General features: G+C 45.0%; 1 protein-coding gene across 1 annotated transcript in view; it reads left to right on the forward strand.

Annotated features, from left to right (window-relative positions):
- Positions 1-26003, forward strand: part of TTC21B (tetratricopeptide repeat domain 21B) — a 557120-nt gene that overhangs the window by 428380 nt on the left and 102737 nt on the right. Inside the window, exons 26-27 of the mRNA XM_078683845.1 lie at positions 9822-10046; positions 14327-14447. Of these exons, the coding sequence (XP_078539971.1) occupies positions 9822-10046; positions 14327-14447 (346 nt within the window). The remainder of the gene's footprint in view (positions 1-9821; positions 10047-14326; positions 14448-26003) is intronic.

The raw sequence follows: 26003 nt of genomic DNA on the forward strand, positions 1-26003 counted from the left end.
TAGTGAACCACTCTAGTTTCGGTCTTGGTACTTCCAGAAATGTGGGTAAAATACCCAATTCTGGATCAATATAAGCCCTGTATTGTCCAGTGTCCGAACATCAAATACCCTCTTACAAAAGATGAGGCGTAACTGCATCGCCAACTTACCAGTTAATTCCTTACACAACAGGTACTGATTATCCTGCCATGACCCATGCATTCATAGTACTATGTTAACATCCCATAGGGAGGTGAACTTTGGACCAGGAGGAAAAGATAAACAAAATCCCCTCAAAGTCGACAGATTAGAGGATGTTCCCCCACCCGAGTGTCTTGGAGAGGCACGTGCCCCTCTGAGCTTGCTGTCAAACATACATTGATTGTGCGATATGCCAAGTTTTTGCCTGCCAATTCAGACAAGAATCTAACTATATGCACTATGTCTGTCCCCACGGGATCAAGATCCCTTTGCAGACACCACCATGACCATGTGCGCCAAGCCAAACCCTATCTCTTGACCGTAGTGTCTGCCCGGAACTTACCAATGTCCCCTGTAATCCTCCTGGCCATCAACCGGAAACATCTGTACTGCACCAGTTGATGCAAGTTGCCATGGGGATCTGTCAGCTGAGTCTGGGGAAGTGGGATTGGAAAATCCATGGAAAGTACCGGAACTGGATACCATACTTGTGGCTTCCAGAGTGGTGTCACCAGGGTCACCTCTGCCTTCTGACGTCTGACCAGCACCGTGAATCTGGATCATTGAGAAAGGAGGGAACGTATACCCCACAGTCTGGTTCCAGTCTTGCAGAAAAGCATCCGTGGCTTCTGCCATCGGATCCGGGCACCGACTGAAGACGCGCTGTAGTTGATGATTCAGGCTCGATGCAAATAGGTCAACCTGACATGGACCCCTCCGGTCCATAATCATCTCAAATAACATGGTATCTAGTTTCCATATGCTGTTTTCTTTCAGGTGTCTGGATTGGCATTCTGCGGCCAGATTGGGTTTCCCCATTAGGTACTCCTCTGTCACTGACAACTTGTTCCCCAAGCAGTGATTCTAGAAGTCTCTGGCCAGGCCTGCCAGCCCCGCGAGGACCTTGGATCGAGTGCCCCCTAGGCAGTTGATATACAACACTACTGACACGTTGTACATCGTTATTAGAATGGAGCAGAAACTTTTGTTGGTCGCTAGGTTGCACACTGCGAAGGGCTTTGAGAAGAGTTCCAAACAACTGATGAGGAGAGCCTCCTCATGTTCTGACCACTGTCCTACTGTGGTAAGATCCCTACAGTGCGTGCCCCATCCTTGCCAGCTGGCACTGGATTCTATTACTAGATCCAAAGCTGTCTCGAATATGGCTGTGTCATTCGAGGCGTGCATATGGTCGAGCCACCACGGCAGTTCTCTACGGGACTCAGGGTAGAGGGATATTTCCTGTGTATACGTCAGGCCCCTCCTGAGATGTTGCGCCTTAATCCTTTGAAGGGCACGGTAGTGCCCCGGGTATGGAAAAATCACTTTGATGGAGGAGGACAGCAGTCCTACGATACTGGCCAGATGTCGAAGTGAGAGCGTATCCTTCTCCAGCGTTTTGCGCTTTTCCTGATACATGAGAAGCATCCCGTTCTGGGGCAGTCGGAGTGATTGTGTCACTATTTCGTTCTCGAAACCCAGAAAGGGCATTTGTTGGGACAGGACAAACTCTGATTTCTGACCATTCAAAATGAATTCCAGATCCTGAAGGAGGGAACTAGTCATCGGGCGTGGATCTATCCTGGTGCATCCAACGGATTTAATCCAGGTATACTATCAGTCTTACTCCCGTAACCAGTCCATGTACAGCGGTAGCACCTTGGTCAAGCAACATGGTGCGGAAGACAGACCGAACAGAACGCAAGTGAATTTGAAGATCCGTCTTCCCCACTCGAATAGCAGAAAACACCTGTGGGTGGGAAGATTGGGACTGTAAGATAGCCGTCCTTCAGATCCAGTCACAATAGCCAATCTTCAGGTAACAAAATGTCCTTAAAGGAGGTATATCCCTCCATGTTGAAGTAGCGATACACCACCCACTGGTTGAAATCTTTTACATTGATCACTGTTCGAAAACCCTTGTCTTTCTTTTCTACAAGGAAGATGTTGCTCAAGAACCGCCTGGGGTGGAGGGAGGAATAGGTAATTGGCCCTTTCTCTAGGAGTTTGCGCTGCCTGCCTTTGAGAGAAAACCAGAGGCCTAGGGCGGATGTGTTGATAGGGGAGCAATAGAACTCTCTGTGGAATCCCGTCACTGTCTGAAGCACCCATGCATCCCCTGTGACAGTCATCCAGGTGTGTCTGAACCACTGCAGTCCACCTGCCACGCTGTGTAGGGAGGAAGGGAATTCTGTGGTCACAGCTAGTGCATTGCCACCGGAGGGGTAGAACCTGTCTGTCTGATTTTGCCACTTAATGGATTGGCGAGTTTGAAGCTTGTGGGGGTTAGAAGGGTATGCCAGGCCGGTGGAGCGTCCTCTACCTCGTCTGGACCCTCCAAAAACTTGCTGGCTGAACACCTTGCGACGGGATTGCTGCACTTCATCCAGCAACAAGAACGTGTTCACAAAGTGCGAGAGCTCCTTAATGAAGGGTTCCCAGAAGAGACACCCATTTGCCACCTGCCCAGCCTCTGTGGTGGCCAATTCCCAAAGTCTGGGTTATATTTTGATTAATAGTGAGCGCTGATGCTCCGTTTGTCGGGCACAATTAGCATTGCCGAGGAAGAACAGGACCAGTTGGGCCCAACCTGAGAGATAATAGGATCAATCATATGGCTTGAAACTTTGACATCCTCTGCCATATCTAAAATCTTTCGGAAGTGGATCCAGGATCTCAAGTACCTTATCCTGACAGGACCACCAAGATCGGTCAAGGCCCTTCTTCGGGTCCTCAATGAACTTTGTAATAAATGTCACCATTTATGCGTCGATATAAGAGGAGTGTGCCACTTTATTGACCAATGAAGGTCTAGGACATTCCGCCCTCCGACGTCTCCTCACCTTGTGGTCCATGGGCTTCCTAATGTGGCTGGCCACAAATCGTGCTACATGAGAGGCAGGGCCCCAGTCTGGAGGTGATAAATGTCGTTGGGGACCAGCATACCCGGTACCCCCTGGGAGTCTTGATCGTGCTTGTACTCCAACCTAGGTTTCTTGGTGCCCCCTTCCATTCACTGGGGTCTGTTCGGGTCTGGTTCATCGCCCAAATCCCCATCAGGGATGTCGGAGTCATCCCTGGCATTTTCATCTGCTTCCAGGTGACAACAGGGATAGTTTTCTTTGGGGGGGATAACCCAGACTGGGATTCTTCCTGTACACCCAGGACGTCCAGGCTCCTCTACAGAAAGGCTTGGCGAAGCCTCTCAAAGGCATCTAAAGAGGGAGAGGTTACTCTAAACTTGGCTGCATTTCTGGCTTTGCCTTTGCTCTTAGGGGATCCCTGAGTGATGATAGGAGATACAAGCCTCAGGCTTTCTCCCAAATGGGGGTAGCGGACTACAATTTGAGGATCCTCTGACTCAGAGGAGCTAGAGCTGAGGAGACCACCCTCTCCAGATATGCATCAGTGGCATCCACCAATTCTTCCTAGATGGGGAGAATCATCTGCTCCTCCTCCACAGATTCCCACCTCTCACCAAAAGCAGTTGCCATGGGTGCTCAGGCGACAAGAACTATAAATGTATTGAAACTACAATGAGGAGTATAGGAGTTTTAGTACAAGAAATATTTGTGTTGGCTAATTGAGCTGCCTGTCAAACGTGCTCTGCGGCGTAAAGAACCTTTTATCTGGATCAGGAGAATGAAATTCTAGGGAAACGGCTCGTCGCACACAGAGGAATGTCTTTCCTACGTTTACAAATGGAAGGAGAAGACCACGTCAGTGCGGTGCATTCCGAGGCACTACTGGAGTTTCAAGAATGTCAAGAGCGGGCTCGTTATCTCAGCCCTATGCCCTCTCGTGCTAACACCTCCCCCACGTCTCCACCCCTGTGGAGAAAATAATGTGGGGGCTGTTGCTGGGAATGCATCTTTGTGTCCATGGAGCTCGCGCCCTTTAGAGGGCCAGCGTGAATAAGATTGCAATACCATGGTGTGAAACAGCGTGGATCAATGATCACACATCTGATGCCCCCAGTGGCGACCACGCTACAATGTGCCAGAGGCGATTGTTTAACAGTCATTAAAGTAATATCAATACCAAAGCCCAAAAAACATCAATGCCAATAACAAGCAACATGCACATAAGGCATCAAGAAAGGCACTTATCTGGCTGCAGAGCAGCAAAGAAAGAGGAAGTGCTGTTCTTTGATGCCATTTATGTAGGACTCTCCCTATGGCTGTTCTGTTGACTTATTGCAGAGACTCATGGGATTTGTAGTCTTTGATTGCATTGTTTGGTTAAGGCTGCTAAGTAATAAAAGGAAAGAGATCAGCGTAATCTAAGCCTCCAGATCTGACATAGAATCTGCGATGAAGGTATACACCAGAAAGATTGTTACTGAAAGTAAGTAACTTGTTTTTTACTGCCATTTGATATAATAAAAACAATTTATTCAATCTTACCATCTTGTGGGCCAGTCATGAAACTTTCTTTAATTGACATGCATATACGCATAGTAAATTATGGGCATTTCACCTACGGATACCACTATCTATTTACAATATTGGGCACAAAATCAGTTCCCATCAATGTTTGAGTGCTAACTACAGGTAGAACGTATTGTCCCGGAATCTAGAGAGCAACATCGCGGCTGTGGTATTTTACGCTGCTGTATATTTTCAGTCTTGGTGCGTCGTTCATCTGAATTGAATAAGAGTTCCACATGTTCAGTAGTCCTCCAAGCTTTCGCTCAGGTTACGACAATGCAGAGTCCAATGCATTACATATCAAATTCAGTCTTTTTTTCTAGTGTTCGTTTTTTTTATTCTCATTTTATTTCTAGATTTAAAGGGTATCGTGTAAAGTAGGCTGGTCTGTCAACTCAACTGCAGTTCCAGATTTGTATGTGTGGAGTGCGTATTGCAATCTGTTTCAGGTAATCCTGCAATTTAGTAAATGTACACATGAGGTGACGGAATGGTGCCAGTCTATGGTTCCTCAAATTTTAAAAATGCCTCACCCAAGTATAAGCCACTATATAGACGACATGAAAGAATAGCCAGCCCAGGATGATTTGAAGACGCATACCGGTCTATTGACTGCTTGCATGCATGATGTCTGATTCATGCAAGGTATACAAACAGAATAATTTAGACATCTCGAATATACGCTGTAGTCCTTTGTCATCTAAAGGCCTTCTCTGTAAATAAGAATGAACCGGTATCACTTCGATGGTAGCATTAACACAGGGTCCCTCATGGCTTTGTTCCATCATTTGTAACGACTTACAGCTAATTTCAAAGAAATCTCTGATAACCCCGTCCACTTTATTTGAGATTTATTTGAATTCATGTGGGTCCTGAGGAAGGTGGTTTTAATGATGACCCACTGAAACGTGCGTTGACCACTACTACACATGTTGAGAGTCCCTTCCGAGACCAATACACCAGAGAAATCTGATGAGTGATAATTGCATCACAAAGATCGAGAGCCTGTCTTTTGTTAAACTGGTTCTGGGATCTCCCACATGAGTGAATTTGTTTTCTGTATGAGTGTCAGTGTGAATGAGCTGGTTTGACAGGTGAGGAAAGAATGTAGATAGCAGAGTGTGGGGTTATTTGGATATTTCTATTTTAGAGTGGTCTTGTCGGTTACCTAGCCCTCAAAATTGTTATAGATGAAGAAATTGTTAGTGTCTGCAGCAATGTTAACTAACTCTACAGCACAAGTGATAATCTATGGACCCATTGTTGATACTAATTGCCTAAATAGCTGGAGGACCAATGTATACTTATCTGTGTGAGACTTTGATGCCATCTAGGTAACTGTTTGTCTATCTTTTTTACTGTTATATGTATGTGTAAACAATGACAAATCTTCTCTTTTTTAAAGCAATGTATAGTAGGAAAATGATAAAACATATTAAAAAAGCACATCATATTTTTGTATGAAGAAAATAATTTAAAAAAATATATTTTTGGAAAAAACGCGGGCATATGGCGTTGTTGGGTTTGTGTTGCTTATGAGCCTCATGAGGCCATACTATGAAGTAATATAGGTTAGTTTAGAGGTTTCTTCTCTTAATTTGTTTTCTCCCCCTCCTCTTGGACCTCAAAGTAACTAGGGGGAACCTCTTTCTTTATTTAAACCACCCATATCTACACAAACGCCATGTTTTCATTGAGTCATGTTCATGTTACAACGCAGCTTCTGGAATTGCCCATAATGGTGCCTGCAGGAAATGGGCAGTTCTGATCTTCGAGAGCTTATTACAAATCCTCTACTGTGCACAGCTGCTCTTACAAAATGTGAGGTTTCCATGTATGTTTCCACCTTTCTTTGTGTATTGTCAAAAATAATTTTGATAACTATTGTGTATCCTTGCCCTGTTCCTCCGAAGACTCTCTGGTTATAAACTAGTTTCAATAACTCTAAATCGGTGTCTTGCAACCCTCTCTGTACCACCATTGTTTGCATATATCCAGTTCTACCCTATTCCCCGTGCCTGCCCAGTTTAACATGGTCATTATTCTTTTGAATTCTTCAACATTTCGTGTGGGTGGGTATGCATGGTACCTTGCTTCTACTGAAAGCATGCTATTGTACCACCATTAATTAATTGCTGAGAAATAAATCAAGAAGGGGAGAAAACCAGGGAGACGAGATTCTTTGTAAAACAAATTATATTAGTGCATTTACACATTTGACATATTCATTTCCATATGATCAAACAAACGGGGAGTTGCACTGCGTTACATTGAATGACATGTAACCTGTTGGATACTGTGCACAAGTGCTCATGAAGGATTATGACGGCGCAAGAGACACGTGAGGTAGTATGTATAGCGACGGTGAAGGGCGCAACAACGAACAAGTGAGATTTAAAATTATACAGAGTAAGGATAGCCAAGCAATAAATGATAATGAATACAAAAGTAAACAAGTAGGGTATCCTTGAGGGGAGCACCGAGAGTTCCGCTGTGAAAATCGACGGCGTTTCGGGCTGTAGGGGTGTTTAGGCCATCATAAGGACCAGGTGATAATTTATATGGCAGTGGTCTGGGGGTCCACCGTCAGTCTATGGAAAATAAAGGCGAGAGTGAGAAGGGAGGGAAAAGAGGGCAGGGGAGAAGGCAAGGGAAGGAAGAAGAATGGGTGACTTACTGTCAGGGACGGAGTGAAGGTCCCAAGCGAGAACAGTGATGCGCAGAGTCACGTTAGTGGAAGAGCAGGAAACTATGGCTGCTAGTAAAGAGACCTGAAAAAAGGAAGGGCCCTGGTAAGAGGCAGTGAACGGGGATTAGAGGAAACAGGAACGTGTGAGCTGCCTAATGGTGGGAGAGTGGGGGGAAAAAGAAAACAGAACAAAACGCTAAGTAGGGGCGGCGGTGATGTGGGCCCGCAGGGCTAGTACAGATGGGAAGGCAATAAGGAATGGTCGCAGACCGGGATAGACGAAATGGCCGGTCCAGCGTGGGGAAGTGGTTCCCATGTCGACGAGGGGGAAGGGACTTTACCTTGGTACACCTAGGGTTTCCTACGACCTTGCGCCCATCCACCCCGGACTTCTTACGGTAGGCCCTCAGACCACTGCCATATAAATTATCATAGCCTAGTCCTGATGATGACCTAAACACCCCTACAGTCCGAAACACCATCGACTTTCACAGCCGAACTCTCGGCACTCCCCTCAAGGATACCCTACTTGATTACTTTTGTATTCGTTATCATTTATTGCGTGGCTATCCTTACTCTGTATAATTTTAAATCTTACTTGTTCGTCGTTGCGCCCTTCACCGGCGCTGTACATAATACCTCACGTGTCACTTGCGCCATCACAATCCTTCGCGAGCAACAAAATGTAAAGGCCTGTTTACAGAAAGCAAGCACTCGTGGAAGAATACAAATAACCAGTCAGAGAGGTAGTAAACGGGCTGTGCTCTACGGGGGGGACAAAGACATGCTGCACAGTCTTAAACAAAAAACAAATAAAGTCAGAAAATAGAAAGCAAGCAACTGTAAGTTACAAAACACAAAGCCAATTGGAATCAATGGACCCAATGCATTCCCAGGGAAGCTTTCAGAACGACCCAAATAAATCTTTAGCAAACCAGCCAGCTGTGCTGTTTTGTAGGATTCAACTTAAAAAGTGCTTGCTCTCCACACAAATGTGATCATATTGTTTATTTATCCATCCAGCTGCCTGTGCTTGAACTTTCAGGAGCACACACAAAACATTGCATTGCTATTAAAGTGTATTAGATAACTAGATCAATTATGGTGTTTCTCTGGCATTAGTACAGATGGGAGAAGAACAGTCAATAACCTACATAGATTTTTTGGTCTGGCTTGACAGTGCAACTGTCATCTGACTTTTTACCCTACACCAGTTTTATTCTGCAGTTCTTTGATTTCACATAAATGCATATGCATATCGATAATTCTCTACTTGCTTCAAATAATCCGTACAACATTTCTTTAAAGCCAGAACTATTAACCTTGCCAATACCATCATTGATTCTGACCTGCGCAGCATTGATTAGAAGACTCTGATTTTTCCAGCAAACACCGGGGTGGGGTCGAGGATGAGGAGGAGGCAATGAAACGTATGGGTGGGCTGAAGAAGGAGCATTGACAGGGTAAAGTGAGAGAGTTTGGAGGGAGCAAAGAAAGAAAAAGGCTTCTGGTGGGAACAAAGATGTTACATAAAGGTGGAAGACAGCAAGAAAGGAGAGGGGTGGGCGGGAGGATCGAGGAACCTACCCAGAAGGAGATAGTAGATGGGGCAGGAACAAGCAAAAGGAGCCTATTGGAAAAGGCCACTAGTTGTAAAATATTTTGCCAAGCAAACATGGGCACGCTGGTAAGCCAAGAGCATGAGATACAAGGGAATTCCTCTTCTGGGCTAAGTCATTCACTCATAAGGAAGTCCGGAACAGCCACAAGTTTTCTGGCAGTTGAATTCATCATTCCTAGGGCGAGATTGATTAAAACTGGTGATGGTGCATTCCATTTTCGTTGGCGGCAGCCAGAGTCTTGATTTCTCTTTTATCTTTGCTGCGTTAAAAAAAAATCTCCTTCTCTGTATTTATTATTAATAGTGGGAGAGCAAATACATATGGTGCTGTATTGTGTTATATCAGCGTCATTAAGACTCTTCGAAAATGCACATAAACATGTAGCATAACCTAAATTCCCTTGTTGTGTTTGTAACTGCAAGCTTTAACCACATTTTAATGCCGTGTAGAGTTTTCGAAGGTGGGTGAGTTGAGAACCCCTCTGTCTGCTCAGCAGTGATGCATCCTACGTATCCCAAGCCTACCTAGCACCATCAAGCATTCCGTGAATTGTATGGCTGTAATCACAAGAATGTATGAAGCACATCTGGGAAAGGAGGGATTGAGTCCTCCTTGCAACTGTTCTGAATACTGGTGGGGAGAAATTAGATATTTTACAATTTTAAACGAAAACTCGTTTTGCTGTTGACGGAAGCTGTAACTCACCTTCCAGCTTTCAAAGAGCAAAGTCTGCAAACTTGTCTTGGTTGTTTCTGGTGATATACTTCCAAAAGATGTTCCTACATGGTACAGTTATTGAATCATAATCATGTGATAAGGAACTGTTCACATTTAACTAATCGATAAACCAGACTGGAGTGTTTTGTGTGTGAGTTTTATAGCACCTTTGTCTCGTTACAGAAGGATCATATACCAGCACTGCTGGGGATGGCAACTGCATATATGATCTTAAAACAGACCCCAAGAGCGAGAAATCAATTGAAGCGCATTTCCAAAATGAACTGGAACCCTATTGACGCAGATGAATTTGAGAAGAGTTGGTTGCTTCTTGCTGACATTTACATACAGTCCGCAAAGTACGATATGGCCGGCGAGTTGTTAAAACGTTGTCTTCGTCATAATAAGGTGAGTGACTAGAAATATTTACCTCTGATAGTTAGTGTCCCTCATTCTAATTATTCTTTAATCACTACCTACTCTTGTAAGTGCTTTTACTGTTGTGAATATTATTACAGTCCAGTTCTAGTGTTTTATTTGTATCTGCTTTCTATCAAAGGCATATTAACCAGGGCGTGTGAAATTGCGTAATTTTTTGGTGTCAAACGTTTAAATCTTGCGATCTGGTGCTGTAACAGAGCAGATCTCTGGACTGAATGTAGATTGCAAAAGACACAATTGATGGACGGAATGCAGAACAAATCAAAACATTCACCCCCAGTCAAAAGATCTGGGTGAAATCCATCATTCTTTTGCTCACCATGCCAGCCCAGTTTAGACCTGGCCATATGCAAATCAGTCTTGACCCTATGCCTGTTGGGAACAGTCCAGCCCGAACTGCCAAGCCAGGTCCTTCCTGGACCGGAAACAATCATCCTAGGACCGGTTTCGGGGTTTCACCCCTCTTCAGCCAGGATAGCTTGATTCCAGTGGCACAGTGAGCCCAGGACCTACGTCTGGGCATACCTGGCGCACTAGGGCGAGAAAGCAAAGGACACATGCCACTGGAGTCCAGCTATCGTGGCTGATGAGGGCTGAAAGCCCGAAACCGGTCCTAGAATGCTTGTTTCCAGTCCAGGGAGGACCTGGCCTGGCAGTTCCGGCTGGACTGTTTTTATTGGGTGCAGGGTCAAGACTAATTTGCATAGGGCTGGGTCCAAACTGGAATGACATGGTGAGCAAAAAAGCAATGGATTTGGGCCCAGATCTCTGTACTGGGGTGAATGTATGACATTGTTCTGCATTCTGTCCATCAATTGTTCTTTTTGCATTTGAATGTAGATTACGGCCCAGAAATCACACGTTAACAGAACAACTACTTGGGGTCTCTCAGGCCCTATGGCCCTTTCCAGAGACAGACAATAGAAGCGTTAAAGTTGTGAACCACCATCTTGTGCTCCGTGCATTGTGTTGTTGAAGATGGCACCATTCATCAAGCACAGAGTTTCCGTTCATGCTGCAAACAATACAGCCCCACAGCACGCCAGAAGAGGTATTGAAATACCAGTCATGGAGGACTGAACGTTAAGAAGAGACAGTATAGGGGTACAAGTAGAGGCAAAGTCGGCAACTGCCCAGGGCACCCACCTTCCTTGGAAAGTAAACTTTTGCTCTATCTTTTATCTCTTTCTCTGTCTCACCCATTAACATATAATTTAATATTGGTTAGCATTAAAGGTCTTAACGAAAATGAGTCATAAAATTCAAAGTTGTTCCACATAGGCCTTCCCCCCTCCCCCCCCAAAAAAAAATCCTTAAAATGACACTTGGTACATGTGAAAAGGCTTGAGCCCTTTCCTTACTGTACTACAAGATTTAAACTTTTACCATCCACTTGTTTTCTGTCGTGACAACCAAAGCCTTTAGCAAATTGTCATTGCACCTGCTCAGCTGCAAGCAATAGTTTGCATGGAAAGGACTTGATTCTGAGCTTATAACGGTTAGTGTTCCCTGAGCTTGGCTTATGGTCTAGCCAGTACCATGTCTTTTTTACTTAGTGGTACAACTTATGATCACAAGATCTAGCAGCTAGAATCTGCTCAAACATAAAACGGTATGTATTGTTAATATTGCAGTGAGACAAACCACAAATTGCAAAAGGTGTTGTCTCTGAAGAAGTGGCTATTTGAGATGCGTAACCTCCACAGCTTGGAGTTTAATCAAAGTTATGACAGATGTTGTCGTCCATTGCTGGAGTACGCCATTATCATTAGACTATCAGACTATTAAAGTACTAAACCAAGCGCATAAGAATGGGGTTTCCGATGCTAATCTCTGGCAGAAGCCATTGGTTTGGAGGTGCTGCCGGACTTTCCATGTCTTACAACTAAATGATTGACACCACCAAGACCCCTACTTTTCCTGAAAACAAGCATGCATATGTAGATTAGAGGGCAGATTTTTCTATTTACCAGTGTAACACAATTACCATGTCAAATTAGTAGTTGACCATTAGTTGGGGCTTGCATTGACCCACTACAGACAATAAAATAGCACTTTAAATTAAAATATTATCTATATATCAGTGTAACTTCAATCATTTTTAGTGAAAATGACCGAATGCCCAATAATCATCCTCTGCTACCATCAGTTTTCCAAAACCTCTTTATGTTTTCTTAACACTTTCACCCTATCTATTCACCTTTCAGATGAACTTATGAATGTCCCTGTTGCAGACATCTAAAGTCTGACAAAGGTGATCTTGCCCAGTGCTGGACAGACATTCCTTGGCCTTCCTGGACCTCATAACTTCCTGCATCATCATGATTTGACCATTTTGGCGCAGAGCAGGCGTCTGGCTAGAGGATCCTAAACTGCAGTGAAGGCAAGCATCTTCAAACTGGCAGGATGAGGTTCAGGTGTCAGGATGCATGAGTATGAAAATACCTTGGTTTCTTCTACATCTGATATTAGGTTTGATGTTCCTTCTCCAAATCCCTGTGGTGACATTGGTAACAGACTTGTTCCTGGAGGGTTTCAGAGCTTACCTGGGCTTGCTCTAGGGCAGGGGAGATAGCTACACTCAATTTGACACCAGTGGACTCAAGCTCAAGCAGTCAAATACGCTCTGATGATGTTCCAAATACTGGTTATAGACAGAGTTATTGTGGTGAAGCCCTTCAACATGACAACAGTGTTCCACAGTCTTAAGCAAAACTAGGCCAATCCCCCCCAGTTCACTTGACATCTGGATATCAAGAATCTGAAGGCAAGCAATGTCGTCAGGTTAGGGTTTGAGTCCTATTAGTGGGAACTGGAACAGGCCTCAGTAGATGAACTGTTCAGCTTCTTGGAATATCCCAAGGATCAATCACTACATGGAAACAGCATATGCTCTGTCTGCACCCACAGTTTTCTGGAGCCACGATTACTGAGGTATGCATTCTTTGTGTAATGGTAAGGGGTGTTCCTCTACACTTACCATCTTGTTCACTCGAGGCACCTGTCGGTCATGAGACTCCTGAAGCGCAGTTGCCACATTGTGGTGGTGGCCTGAAACAGGGCACAACCTGGTAGCCTGAGCTGCTCCACATGCCCGAGCTCTCTCACTTCTGATTGCTGGTGAGCAGCTTCCTCCTGTGCAGGGACATAGGCATGGTACTACATTATGTCCCAGATAATGTTAGCCTGCCTTATGTGTTCCAGGGTTCAAACACGTGGGTCCTTCCGAGTAATGCAAGTAGGTGCTTGGTGAGACATGCAAAATGTTCTCATGCTTACTGAGCTAACTTAGCCAGGTCTACAGCAGGCTTCCATACAGATGCACCTATGCAGTAAGTGGCAAGTGCAAGCGCCCTGTAAGTAGAACCTACTCCGGAATACAGTTCTGAGTGTGAACCCCAAAGGGGTGCTTACTTGCATTCAAGAGGAAGGATTGCTTGTGACCTTCATGGCTAGTACGGAGCTGGTCAACTTCTTTAATGCGACCGTCTGAACGTCTTTACTGGTGTCATGTGAGTACTGTATCTTGGATGCTGATTGAAACGACAGAGAGTCAAGTAGCACTAAAAAACCTGTTTTGATGGTGGTGCAACTCTTCACCTGTCTTCCAGGTATTCTGTGATTGGTATTCTAGTCGACTATCACCTGCACCCAGGAAAGATCAAGTGCTGAAGAAGAAAAAGCCACTCAAAGTGGGTGGAGTGTTTTTCTTTCAGACCTAACTTTTGTAGATGCAGATGAATTCCCTTTGGCCTCCCCAGTGATTCTTCTCATTTGTTGAGGTTGCATGTTTGCTTAGAATCTGAGGAAGGGCAGTGGTAGAGGGAGGCGTCACTGCATGACAGGGAGATATAGATAAAAGTAAACTTAAATTACTCTAGGAAAAAGCTCTTTCACACGTTTGTTTAAAGGTTGCATGCTTTTTTCAAGGAGGGTTCCCAGCATGTCATTGGGGAAATATTTAAATAGTTGCTGAATCTATAGTACTGAACAATTACCTTTACAAGTAAGTAGCTTGTTTACTTTCAGTAATACCTGAAACGCACACAGCATTGACTTAAGGATCTGTTGTTTACAAAAGTTTTCCCCAGAATACATTTAATAACTCAAGCCATTATTAGTAATTGTGGATAGAAACTGCCTTTTTGAATTTAAAATGAATGCACGTCATCCTCTTCAGTACTGCATAGTTATGAGAATGTTGAGATTTTGTTACTATTTAAAAATATTTTCTTTTTTATTTATAGTCTTGTTGTAAAGCCTATGAGTATATGGGATATATAATGGAAAAAGAGCAGGCTTACAAGGATGCAGCACTGAATTATGAAATGGCTTGGAAATATGGAAACCAAACAAATCCAACAGTGGGTATGTTCAGACAAGCCAGGGAGTTGGGTTGATTGGAATTTCAATACTTTTGCTAATGTTTCTTATATAATTATATTCCATAGGTGGGTCACATCATATTGTGTACAGTTGCATACTGTGGGAGGATCACTTTTAGTCTTGTAACACATCGTCTGAGCCTGATTGCAAAAAAGCGCTGAACTGAAGCCTGTGTCCTTGTGCATTGGGGGTTTCAGTGAAGAGATGCCAAAAGTCGCCTACAAAACTTAAGTAACTTGGAAGAAAAATAAGTTGTACCGTTCTAAGCCCAACACTAGATGGCTGGTGTGTGCATAGCCTGTGAATCTACAACACTATATGCTACAAACTGATTGTAACAGGTAAGTAAAATTATCCTTTTTTGTAAATAAGATCAGGTTTGGTATGAGTTTTAGCTTCACTACTTGTACAGAACACAAATTACATGCTTTTTGTTTGTACTTGTGGTACATAACAGTTTTTGGGTTGAGTCGTCCCTTTGTTCGTTTTATTTGTATATCCTTTTCCAATTTATGCAAACCTTTCTCTGCTGTCATTCTTTGAAAATGAGTTTTCCCCCATTTCCTGACTGCATGATTAGGTGATCACCACAAGACAGCATTTTATTCCAGCGGTACCATATCCTCGTATTGAGTTTGTGGGGTATGGATTTTTCCCTGCTACTCCTTGTAACCTTCAACTTTATTTAATTTAAAAAGATATGCTTATTTCTTTTGTATCCAATGAACATTGGAAGATATCTGGCATCATTGTTACTTTTGTTTACTTGATTATATTTTAAATCTGATAGACTTCTAGCGACAGATTCTTTATCTTGGAAATATCGCAGGCGTCAGACTGGATCTGGAAATTTTTCGTGAGCAGTACCCCTGCACGCCGGTAGGTGGCATCGTTCGGCTTCATGTGGCGCATTGGTGTCAACCGTCCCAGAAGTGACTTTTGTGGTGCTGATGTCAGTTTTTTTCTTTCCGCAACAGCCAACGCAGATCCTGAGAAGAGCTACCCCTTATTCACTTTGTGACTAGGTTCTTTCGACTTTTTGTTGAAGTCTTTTTACCTCCTGGCGTGGCAACGATGTCCTCCTAAGAAGGCCGGCTTCAAGCCAAGCGGCGCCTGTCACTGACAGATGTCTGTGACATGCACGCACCTTGTTTGCCTGTGGTGCCTCAAGTGGGACCATGACCCGAAGGCCTGCCCGACTCCCGCGCCGTGCACCCTAAGGTCTTGAGGGAACAATCACTTAAGCTTATGGCGGATCGTCATGCGACGCCTCAATGTTGATGGTGCTGGTTGAGAGGAAGATACTGGGAGCGGTCATGGAGTATGAGGTCACGTCGCTGTTTAAGTCGTTGAGTCATTCGGGTAAGTTTAAGTCTCACAGAAAGTCGTTGAAGTGTGCTTCGACTTTGCCTCGCCCGTCGCTTGACGAAGGAGCATTGCCACTCGAGGCCTTGCTCTGCGGTTGAGCCAGTGTCTGAGTTTGCCGGAGAGACCCCGCCCAAATTGTGAGAATTTTTATTGAGGCCACGCACCTCTTCTTTGGGCGGCCCCTTCCCTCCTGTGCTCCTTCGGGCCCACAGGTTTTGGAGGGGCCCCTGCTGGATACACGCCGGCGGCTCCGACCCAGCTCCTAGTTGTGCCCCAATAATCCACAGAAGGATCCAGATCAGCGCAGTTTGTGTCACCTCGACCTTCCCCGATACTGATCCGGAGGCCGATGTACTTGCCACCCACTAGAAACATTCCCAACTCTGACATGGAGGGACCTAGCCTAAGCCCTATTCCTATGGTTTAGGATTCTGGGAGGATTGGGCGGGTTCACTGGACCCTGAAGAATACCACCCTTATGAAGAAAAACTGGACTGGGGTGAATATCTGGGTGAATCCAGTGAACTACAATTTTCTCCAGATACTCAGGGATGGCTTTAGGAGAGTGCCACTGGTGCAGCCGCACTGGGCACTTTCCTGGAGGGGGCAGCGCTGACCTCAGGTGGGTCGCTGTGTTTAGCAATAACTTGTAATTTAAGCGCAGCTGATGCAGCGTCCAGATTTCAGGCAGCAATAAAAATGTCAAAATAACTCTTGTGATTAATGTTCCTGCTAGAGAGATTGGAGTTTTGTCTAGGGACAGTTTTGATTCGCCATAAAGTTGTGCAGAGGGTTAATTTGCCTGCTGCAAAGAACAAATCTGTATGTAAAGTGAATAGCTGAGTGGATTAGTAAAACCAGCCTTTACCTGTGCTTTAAAACAAACGAAATGTATACAAGACAGTTGCTATGAGGGGCCCTTTTGCCGGGTGGTAGTGAGGAATTCTGAGGAGGAGGTCATGGGCAGGGTGGGTGCTAAAAAATAGTTGCACCGGGGGGCACCACCGCTAAAGCTCGCTTTGCAGATAAGGGCATGCTATCTCCCCCCTACCGTCACAAGGGAGCTTCCTTTACAATGGTGGTGCAGAGGGCAGCGGAGGTCCTGGACCTTAGCTTGCCCTCAGTGGCAGTCAAAACTAATGTCTTGACTGAAGTGCCTCAGCTGGGAGTGTCCCCATCAGAACTGTCCTGCTTGGAACTTGATCCAAGCCCAACACAGGCTCTTGTAAACAGGATGATTGCCTACTGCCACCACTCGCTCCAGGGGATCCAAATTTCCTCACCCAGCACTCTACCCCTTATAGCTTGGTGGTCCAAGCCTCCAGGTCCCACTCAAATTCTGTTGCATTCCCTACTGTGCCCCCATACAGGGAATCCAAGAGGTTGTACAATCTTGGAAAGAAGATCTTTTCTTCCGCCTTCGTGACACTGCTATGTGTGAAAGCTGCATGTCTCTTGGCCCGATACGGTTGCGCAGGTACTGCCAACGTTTCCAGAGGTTGAGGACGACTGCCTTTTCTGGGGATGTCAGTCCTTACTCATGGACATGCCCTTTGATGGCTCCCGGCTCCTCGTATATAAGGCGGATTTGGCATTCAAGCGCTTTAAGCTCAGCCAGGTCCTTGGCCTTTTTATGGACCCTCGTCACCATCAATCCGCCTTTTGGTCCCTTCGTGGCCACAGAAGGGGCGTGCAACCGCATCTGTACCTACCCTGCCACCTGTGACCAACTAGTTTCCCCCCCCCCCCACCCCTCTGCATGGCTACAATTCCTACTGGCCCTGTGGGCCAGGGGACCAGTGGTTGGGTCAGTCCACTAACCCCACAGCCACAGTTTGCAAACCCTCCTTGTCTACCCACGTATCATCATATACACCCAGTTGGTGGCAGGATTCGCCATCGCCTGCCCCGCTGCAGACCATAACATCGGACAGGTTGGTTTTGTAAATTGTTTGAAGGGGCTAAACCAGCCCCTTCAATACTACCTCTCCCTCCATTCCACCTACTTACGACAGGCGGACCAACTATCTCTTCTCAACCAGGAAGTTATGGCTCTTTTGGCCAAAGGAGCCATAGAAAGATCACTGACACCAGAAGTAGGGCATGGTTTCTAATTCTGCTGCTTTCTGGTGCCCAAGAAGGACGAAGGCCTTCATCATATCCTCGATCTACGCTCTCTCAATTTCTTCCTCAAGAAGGAGAAATTCAAGAAATTCTGGCTCATGTCCTGTCTGCCCTGGAGACTGGATGATAGCTTTGGACTTGCAAGATGCTTACTTTGCAATTCCTGTCCTGCCTGCCCACAGGTGTTATCTGTGGCTCACGGTGGGCCACAAGCATTTTCAGTTTGATGTGCCCGCTTTTGGCCTCACCAGCACCCTTCAGGTGTTCATCAAGGTGATGGCGGTGTTTGCAGCTTATCTGTGGGGATAAGGGATGCCAGTCTTTCCCTATCTCGACGACTGGCTGTTTAAGGGGGGCTTACCCCAGGCTTTCCTCCCCCAGACTACGGCGGACCTCCTACATTCACTGGGGTTCACTATCAACGTGCTAAAGACACACTTAACACCCTCTCAGACGGTCCTTTCATCAGAGCTGTTCTGGACATGGTGCAGTTTCGGCCTATCCTCCAAAATGGTGTGTCCAGAATATTTGGGCTAAGATGCTGATGTTTCAGCCTCTGTCCTGGATTTCGGTAAGAATGACTCTGAGGCTGCTGGGCCTCATGGCCTCCTGCATCCTACTTGTGGCACATGCCCATTGGCATGTGCAGGCTCTGCAGTGGGACCTGAAGTTCCAGTAGGCGCAGCATCAGGGTAATTTCTCCAACATTGTCCAGATCTTGAAGTGGAACTGCAGTCATGGCTTACGAACCAGGATTGGGTCAGTGGCAGACCCCTCTCCCTTCCCCAACCAGATCTGGCAGATGCATCACTCCTGGGATGGGGCAGCCATCTGGGAGAGGTGGAGATGAGAGGGCCCCACTTCAACCTGTTGGAGCTCTGAGCAACCGATTGCCATTGGAAGCCTTTCTAAACTCCGTCCAGGAAAGGCTAGTGCAAGTGCTCATGGGCCACACCACCACCATGTGATACTGTAGGGCCAGGTGGGGTCATGGACCCTTTAACAAGAGACCCTGCTTCTCTGGACATGGCTGAAACAGAAGGGCATATCGCTGGTGGTTCCACATCTAGCGGGTTCTATGAAAGCCAGAATGGACAAACTCAGCCGAAGGTGCCTAGCGGATCATGAATGGCGTCTCCATCTGGAAGTAGTGCAAGGTCTCTTTCAGCAGTGCGGCGAGCCTTGGTTAGATCTGTTCCCCACCTCCTAGAATGCGCAATGTCAGCAGTTCTGCATGCTAGGGTTCCCTAGTCGGCTCTCACTCGGAGATGCATTTTGTCTTGAGTAGAGCTCAGGCCTCCTTTTCGCTTTGTGCCCAAACCACTCCTGCCCAGAGTTCTCAGGAAGATCAGGATTGACCAGGCCTAATGTTTCCTTGTTGCTCCAGACTGGGCACAGAGAGTCTGGTATCCTGAGCTGTTGAGCAAGGTAATTGGTCCTCCGATCAGGCTGCCCCTTCAGGAGGATCTTCTGTCGCAGCCGCAGGGGAGGTTCTCCACCTGAACCTTTCAACCCTCTGCCTTCTTGCGTGGAGATTGAGCGGTAACAGTTGATATCTTTTGACATTCTGCCCGAAGTTTGTAATTTTATCTTGGCAGCCAGACGTCCCTCTACCAAGATGATTTATGCCTGCTTTTGGGCTAAATTTGAGGCATGGTGTTCAGAAAGACACATTGATCCCACTTTCTGCCCCACTTCTGTTTGATCTTTCCGTTGCCTAGCAGGGCTCTGTTTTGGGCGCTTTTAATGGAGTTCTAGCTGTAATTTCTGCTTTTTCAGTTGCCTGACCTACCTGCCCTTTTCCAGCCCCCTATTGTACATAGATTTTTGAAAGGTTTCACTCACTTCGCTATGCCCCAGTAGGATCTCAATCTTGTCCTTGCCTTCCTTATGTGTGCTCCCTTTGAGCCTCTGCACAGTTGTCCAATAAGGGTTCTTACCATCATGATAGCCTTTCTTGTGGCAGTAACATCTGTGGGAATAATATCTGCCCGATGGTCAGATATTATTCAGAAAGTGGTCACTCAATTTCACATTGGCCAAACCATCAATGCTTACTTTTTACGCTCCTCCTCCCCCCTCTAAGGAAGAGGAGCGACTTTACCTTCTTGACCCAAAAAGAGTGTTGTCGTTCTACCTTGAACGCATGAAAGAGTTCTGGTTGGACGACCAACTCTTCATGGAGTATGTCAAAGCGAAGTAAGGACGGGCCATGCAGAAGCGGACCATCTCCCGCTGGATCGTGCTCAGCATCAAAATCTGCTACGCACTTACCAAAAAGCAACCCCGATGGTTCGCTTGTTCATTCCAACTTGGCTAAAGCTGCAACCACTGCGTTAGTTCGTGGAGTTCCGGCCCTGGATATCTTTCAGGCAGCAACATGGTCCTCTTTGCACACGTTTACCAAAAATTACTGTCTGGACATTCCGGTCTGTGGAGATGGGCCTTTTGCCTATTGGGTCCTGCAAGACTTCCTTGTGTGAAATTGGTCCGCAGACCCACCTCTGGTGAGAAATTGCTTGGGTGTCTATCATAAGGTAAGGAGTCTGTGGTTAGAAGTCTCTATCAGATGAACAAGTTACTTATCTTTGGTAACTCCTTACCTGGTAGAGACTGTATCTAGCTGCAGATACCTCACTGACCCACGCACCCTCCCTGTGAACTGATTACTAGGGACAGGATACTTCACTTTCAGGGCTCTAGTTTTTTACACCAGTGGTCAGTGTACATTGTGGCTCAGCGCTTCTGGCGTGGAAAGTTGCGAAATGTAATTGACATCAGCAAACCTGGGTGGTACCTATATAGGCACTAGCAAATGTAATTTCCCGGCACTGACGATGGCAACGTTGCATGGTGCTGAACAGAATCTGCAGCTAGATAGTCTCTACCAAGTAAGGCATTACTGACAAATTTAAGTTTCCCATCCCCTTGCCTCTATCCTTTTTTTCACAAAGATTTGTGATCCCCACTTTGTCCTCAATCCCTACTATATTCTTTGCTGAACATGCACACATTGGTTGTCATATGTAGTAGCTGTCACCCCTCCGATAACTACCACCACTACAACTTCTAACATGATCTTCATAACACATTATTTAGATTGCCCTTCTAGTGAACTTCTTTTCACATAGTTACTCCTCGGGTGCTCAGTATGCAGCTGTTAACTGTTACTGTCCCCAGGACTTTATTAGAGTAAAAACACATTGTAATCTACCTACATTCCTTGATAGATGTGTTTGTGGTGTAGTCACGATCCACCACCTTGCTATTGTATCACAATTCTGTATTATTAATATCTTAGAAAAATATTGATGCCACAAAATTGACCACCACATTTCAAGTTACTTAGGTGTGAAGTGAAGAACAGTAAATCTGCATTGCACTATAGATACTTAACTGCACAATATTGTCTTAGTTGATATTCTGGGCTAAATATTTTTGAAGGGCATTATTATAACATAATATAACTGACATGCACTCTATAACGCCAACTAGCTATGATAATACAGAATTTCTCACAAGTTCTCCATTCCCCTCAATTTATATGAGGTTTAGCTGCATATTTCTATTTTGCTTCGCTATCGCATGTTGGATTGGTACAAAATTGAATTTTGATCGCATGATAATTTTTATCTCAATTTGAGGCTTGATTACATAGTTCTTTTTGTAACTCACAGCTTTCGAAATGGCATGGCTGTTATATTTCACAATTAATACAGATGACCTTTCACTCTGCTGGAAACATTTCAATCTTATTTTAGCTCAACTTTCACCATCTCTGATTACTGTTGTGGAGACCTTGCAATCCTCTGAATTTTGACAGATGTTAGTATCGAGGGACTCCTCTCACAATTTACTTACCAACTGTTAGACCTGGCATTCAGTCCATTGTAAAGTGCACATCAGGTGCCCAGCGCATGTCCATTAAATGCTACTAGTGGACCTACAGTATTGATTGTGCCACCCACTTAAGTAGCCCCTTAAACATGTCTTGGGCTTGTGTGTGCAGCTTTAAACTTCCATGTCTGCCTGGCAAGTTAAACCTCTTGCCAGGTCCATACCTTCCTTTTTAGGTCGAGCCTTAAAGACCTGTTGTATCCTCTTCTATGGGCTCTGGCACACCCACCTATTGCCATTGGTTGTTACTGTGTCATTCAAAAATGCTGGCTTGTTATTGGTGCATTTGTGCAAATGCCCCTCCTTTGTATACTTAGTTCCCCCCCAGGCGATTTCACTCAGAGAAAATTTTGGTTGGCCATCACACTGTACAGCGTGTGATGGCCCCTCCTCCTGTCTGGGCATTGCAGCCGTATAGTCAGCTTGTTTAACCTCCAGCTCCATTTGTCCCACCCCCTCCCCAGTCTCTCTGCCACCGTGCTTTCATGTGACACTGAGTCTTAGCTTAAGGAAGCGAAAGCTTTTTAGTTAATAAGAAGTGCTTCGCTGGTGTGCCGGGGCGCAGCTCTTCAAAGCCCCTTCATCTTGATTTATGTTTATCTGGCTTGCAGGTGCCGCGCTTAACTTAACTGAGCTGAGTGTGCCCTGCTGCTAAAACTTCCCCTGGCACCACTCTCTGGGACTGGCTTTGTGTGTACCGCATAAGATTATATCATTGCATTCCATCTGTTAGAAATATGTACCATTCATGTTTTGTTATACACTTATTTAGCTCACATTTTTAAACTTATTTTATTACTTGCAATGTGTTAAAATGTGCATCATTCATGTTTTGCAACATATTGATTGAGCTCACTACAATGTAACAGATGTTTCTTGTACCTCTGTAACATATGTTACATTATCCTGTTCATAGTGTCTCTCAGATCCCAGTACATTGATTACAACAAATTTTTTTATTTGTATTTCTAGAGCGCAACATTAATCCCGAAGGGCATCACACTGCTAGGACAGCATACAATGCGGAGTAGGAGAGGAGGGTATTTGATTGCAGCGCAGGTTATTCTTAATTAATAGCTAATTGACTTAGTATCTAAGGAACAGCAAGGTTTTTAGCTTCTTTCTGAAAAGCATATAGTCGTCTGTCAGGCGTAGGTCAGGTGGGAGGTCATTCCACCGAACAGCAGCAGACTTTGAAAAGGAGCAATCTCCCATCCTAACTCGGATAGTATGTTCGACTTTTGCAAGGGCCTAATGGCGAGATCTCAGGTTACGTGCCAGGACGTGGAATGCCATTTTGTTTTGCTAAATGTGTGGGCCTTTCTTATGTAAGGGTCTGTGAGCATAGCAGAGGAGCTTGAATTTGGCTCTTAGGCGCACCGGCAACCAGTGTAGCTACTTCATGCTGTCAGATGCTGAGCTGTATCTGTTTTTATTACAGCTCAGTCTAGCGGCTGCGTTTTGAACTACTTAAAGGTGAGAAAAAAGGTATTTGGGCATGCCCACGTAAAGTGCATTTCCATAGTCCAGTCTACTCAAAAAAAGGGCCTGAGGGACAGTATTTCTGCAATTCAGAGGAATCCAAGGAAAAAGTCTGCGAAAAAGTTTCATTATGGCGAAACTTTTTGCACATAATGTGCGTACTTGGTCCTGCATGGATAGAGCATTATCTAATAGGATACCCAGATTTTTAGCAACATGCTTGGGTCAGGGGCTGTTACCAACGCTTTTTGCCACCAGCTGTTGTCCCAAGTTGAGTGGCATGTTGTTTCTTGTTTCTTTCAGCTTTCAAGTACTATTGTTTGTTCGAGTTCTTATCTGAATATACTGAGTCCAGTTAGTACATTTTAGAATGTTGCAGGCACGTGTTAAGAAGTCACTGCGCACTGTTTCATTCACTATACATGGGCTATTGTTTGTGATGCTTTTACAAAGACTGTACCAGATTCTTAGCACTGTCACCATTGCATGCTGGGTGTTGTAGTTCTTGCAAGTCTCTTTTGAGAAATTTTGATAGCCAGACAAGTTGTTTATGATTTGTACATCTAATGTAATTGAGGGATTCAGTTATCTTCTTGTGGCATGTTTTTAATACATTTGGCATTTGTGTTTCTCTCACACCTATCTTGTCACACATGGCATATTATTTATCTCTGATCGTGGGTCATTCAACTACAGCCTCACGTGCACACTGATTCTATATAAAATACCTTGTGCATATTAAGGCTACAGCATGGATTGCCCTCCCCTCACCCCACTAGCAGAAAGCTCCCTGTTCACAGCACTGTTTGAGAGGCACACGTTTTCATTAAACAGCTGCCACATGCCCAGGTACCGGTGATGCAACTTCTCTGACACAATGGCAACGAACCTGGCATATTATTCATATTTCTTTCATAGGGCAAGCATTGTCCTGTACAGTCCGTTCAACACACAATATATTTCACAATCCCACCTCCTACTCTGCAACTTCCTGCATTCCTACGTAACACAATGAAACTAATGATGAGCTGTAAAGAATCTATTTACTTCTTGGGGGCTTCACTTGCAGTTCAAATAGTACAAAGGAGCTGCATTCTACGTGGAGTTTTCCCCTGTCCTCAGTAAATCACAGTCACTTGTGCCTCCCAGACTTGATTTGTGTACTGGTAACACAAGGGACCGCCACACTGCCCAATACGACATTGTGTTTCATCGTGTAGTGTGCATTACACAAAGGAGCTCTAGTCTGCCCAATACGTCATTGGGTTCCAGATTTGATTTTACACAACACACAGTGCCTTGTGCTGCTTCAGATGGTCGTGGGTCCCCATATTACACCAATCACCTGTATGCAGCACATATGTTCCTTTCATTCAGACAACACTCGGAAGCTCTTATTACCATGGCTTTTCCTACAGTACGTGCTAGGCAAGGGACCTACGAGCTGTTCAGGGGCTTTACTTGCATCACAAGAGAACCAAGTACTTCCACAGCTTTTGTGCCCCGTCTACCACCAGGGCCTCATACTTCATCTCACCTGATGCATTCCCTGGTATTGATAGAAATGAATGCAGTCTGAGGCCTCTCCTTCATCCATTAATATGAAAGGGCACTCCATGCACTCCTTGTGGCATTGAGAACCTACGAACTGCATATAGTTTCTTTTCATTGTAGGTAACAAAGCGGACTTACTTACTGCCCAAGGCATCGCATATTTTACACATGACGCAGGGTACCTACTTGTTACCCATGTTTCCATGCATTCTGAGTAACTGCTGTCTGGGACTTCCGTGCATACCATGTAACACAAGGAGCCCACATGCTGACCAAGGATTCCCAAACACGTAAAGCAGATGCCAGCAGTGAGTGTTTAATCACTTTGTCATCTTGTCATGTCTCCTTGTGGCATTTGTGATAGCAGGGTATTGTTTTAGTATTTGTGATTTTTCACATTAGGGCAAGTTGTTGGTGCTGGTGACATTTATAAAAACAGAACATCTCTGCACGGTGGTGCCTATAACATCTTACTGCAGGATGCTGGTTGTACATGTGGCACTTCGGAATGCAGTGTGCAGTTGGCACCTGTAACACCTCTAACTACATTGCACTGGTGATGCATGTAAGATCTCAAAGTGCAGTGCATTGGAGCGGAGTGTGGCATTAGAAAGCCTTGTTTTTTAAGTGCTGAGCTGCTATAGTAAACTTCCTTTCCAGTGGTGCTACGTGACCCACCAAGTAATGAGCATGCTATACAAAGTTCTACAAAAAAGGACACACAACAGTTCTTTGTTTTATTATGGTGGAGAGGGCATATCCTTACCAAATGCATTAATGATTGGCCGTTTACATTACGTATTATGTCATTTTATAAATAATATTTTTACACATTTGTGTGCCATGGAAGGCAGCCTTAACAGCACACGCCATCATTAAACTCCACTATATACCATGCCACAACACAAAATACCATTTCACATGATTAGACTCCAAAAACATTCAATCCCACCCCACATAATTCCAACACATTCAATACCACATAATTACTATCCACATAATGCCACATAATACCAATACACAAATCCACTCCACACAATTCCACAATTAACTAATCCAACCCACATAATTCCACAACACACCGCATACATACACTCCATAACAAACAGTGCC

Source organism: Lissotriton helveticus, chromosome 3_1, assembly GCF_964261635.1.
Source record: "Lissotriton helveticus chromosome 3_1, aLisHel1.1, whole genome shotgun sequence".
NCBI classification, from domain to species: domain Eukaryota; kingdom Metazoa; phylum Chordata; class Amphibia; order Caudata; family Salamandridae; genus Lissotriton; species Lissotriton helveticus.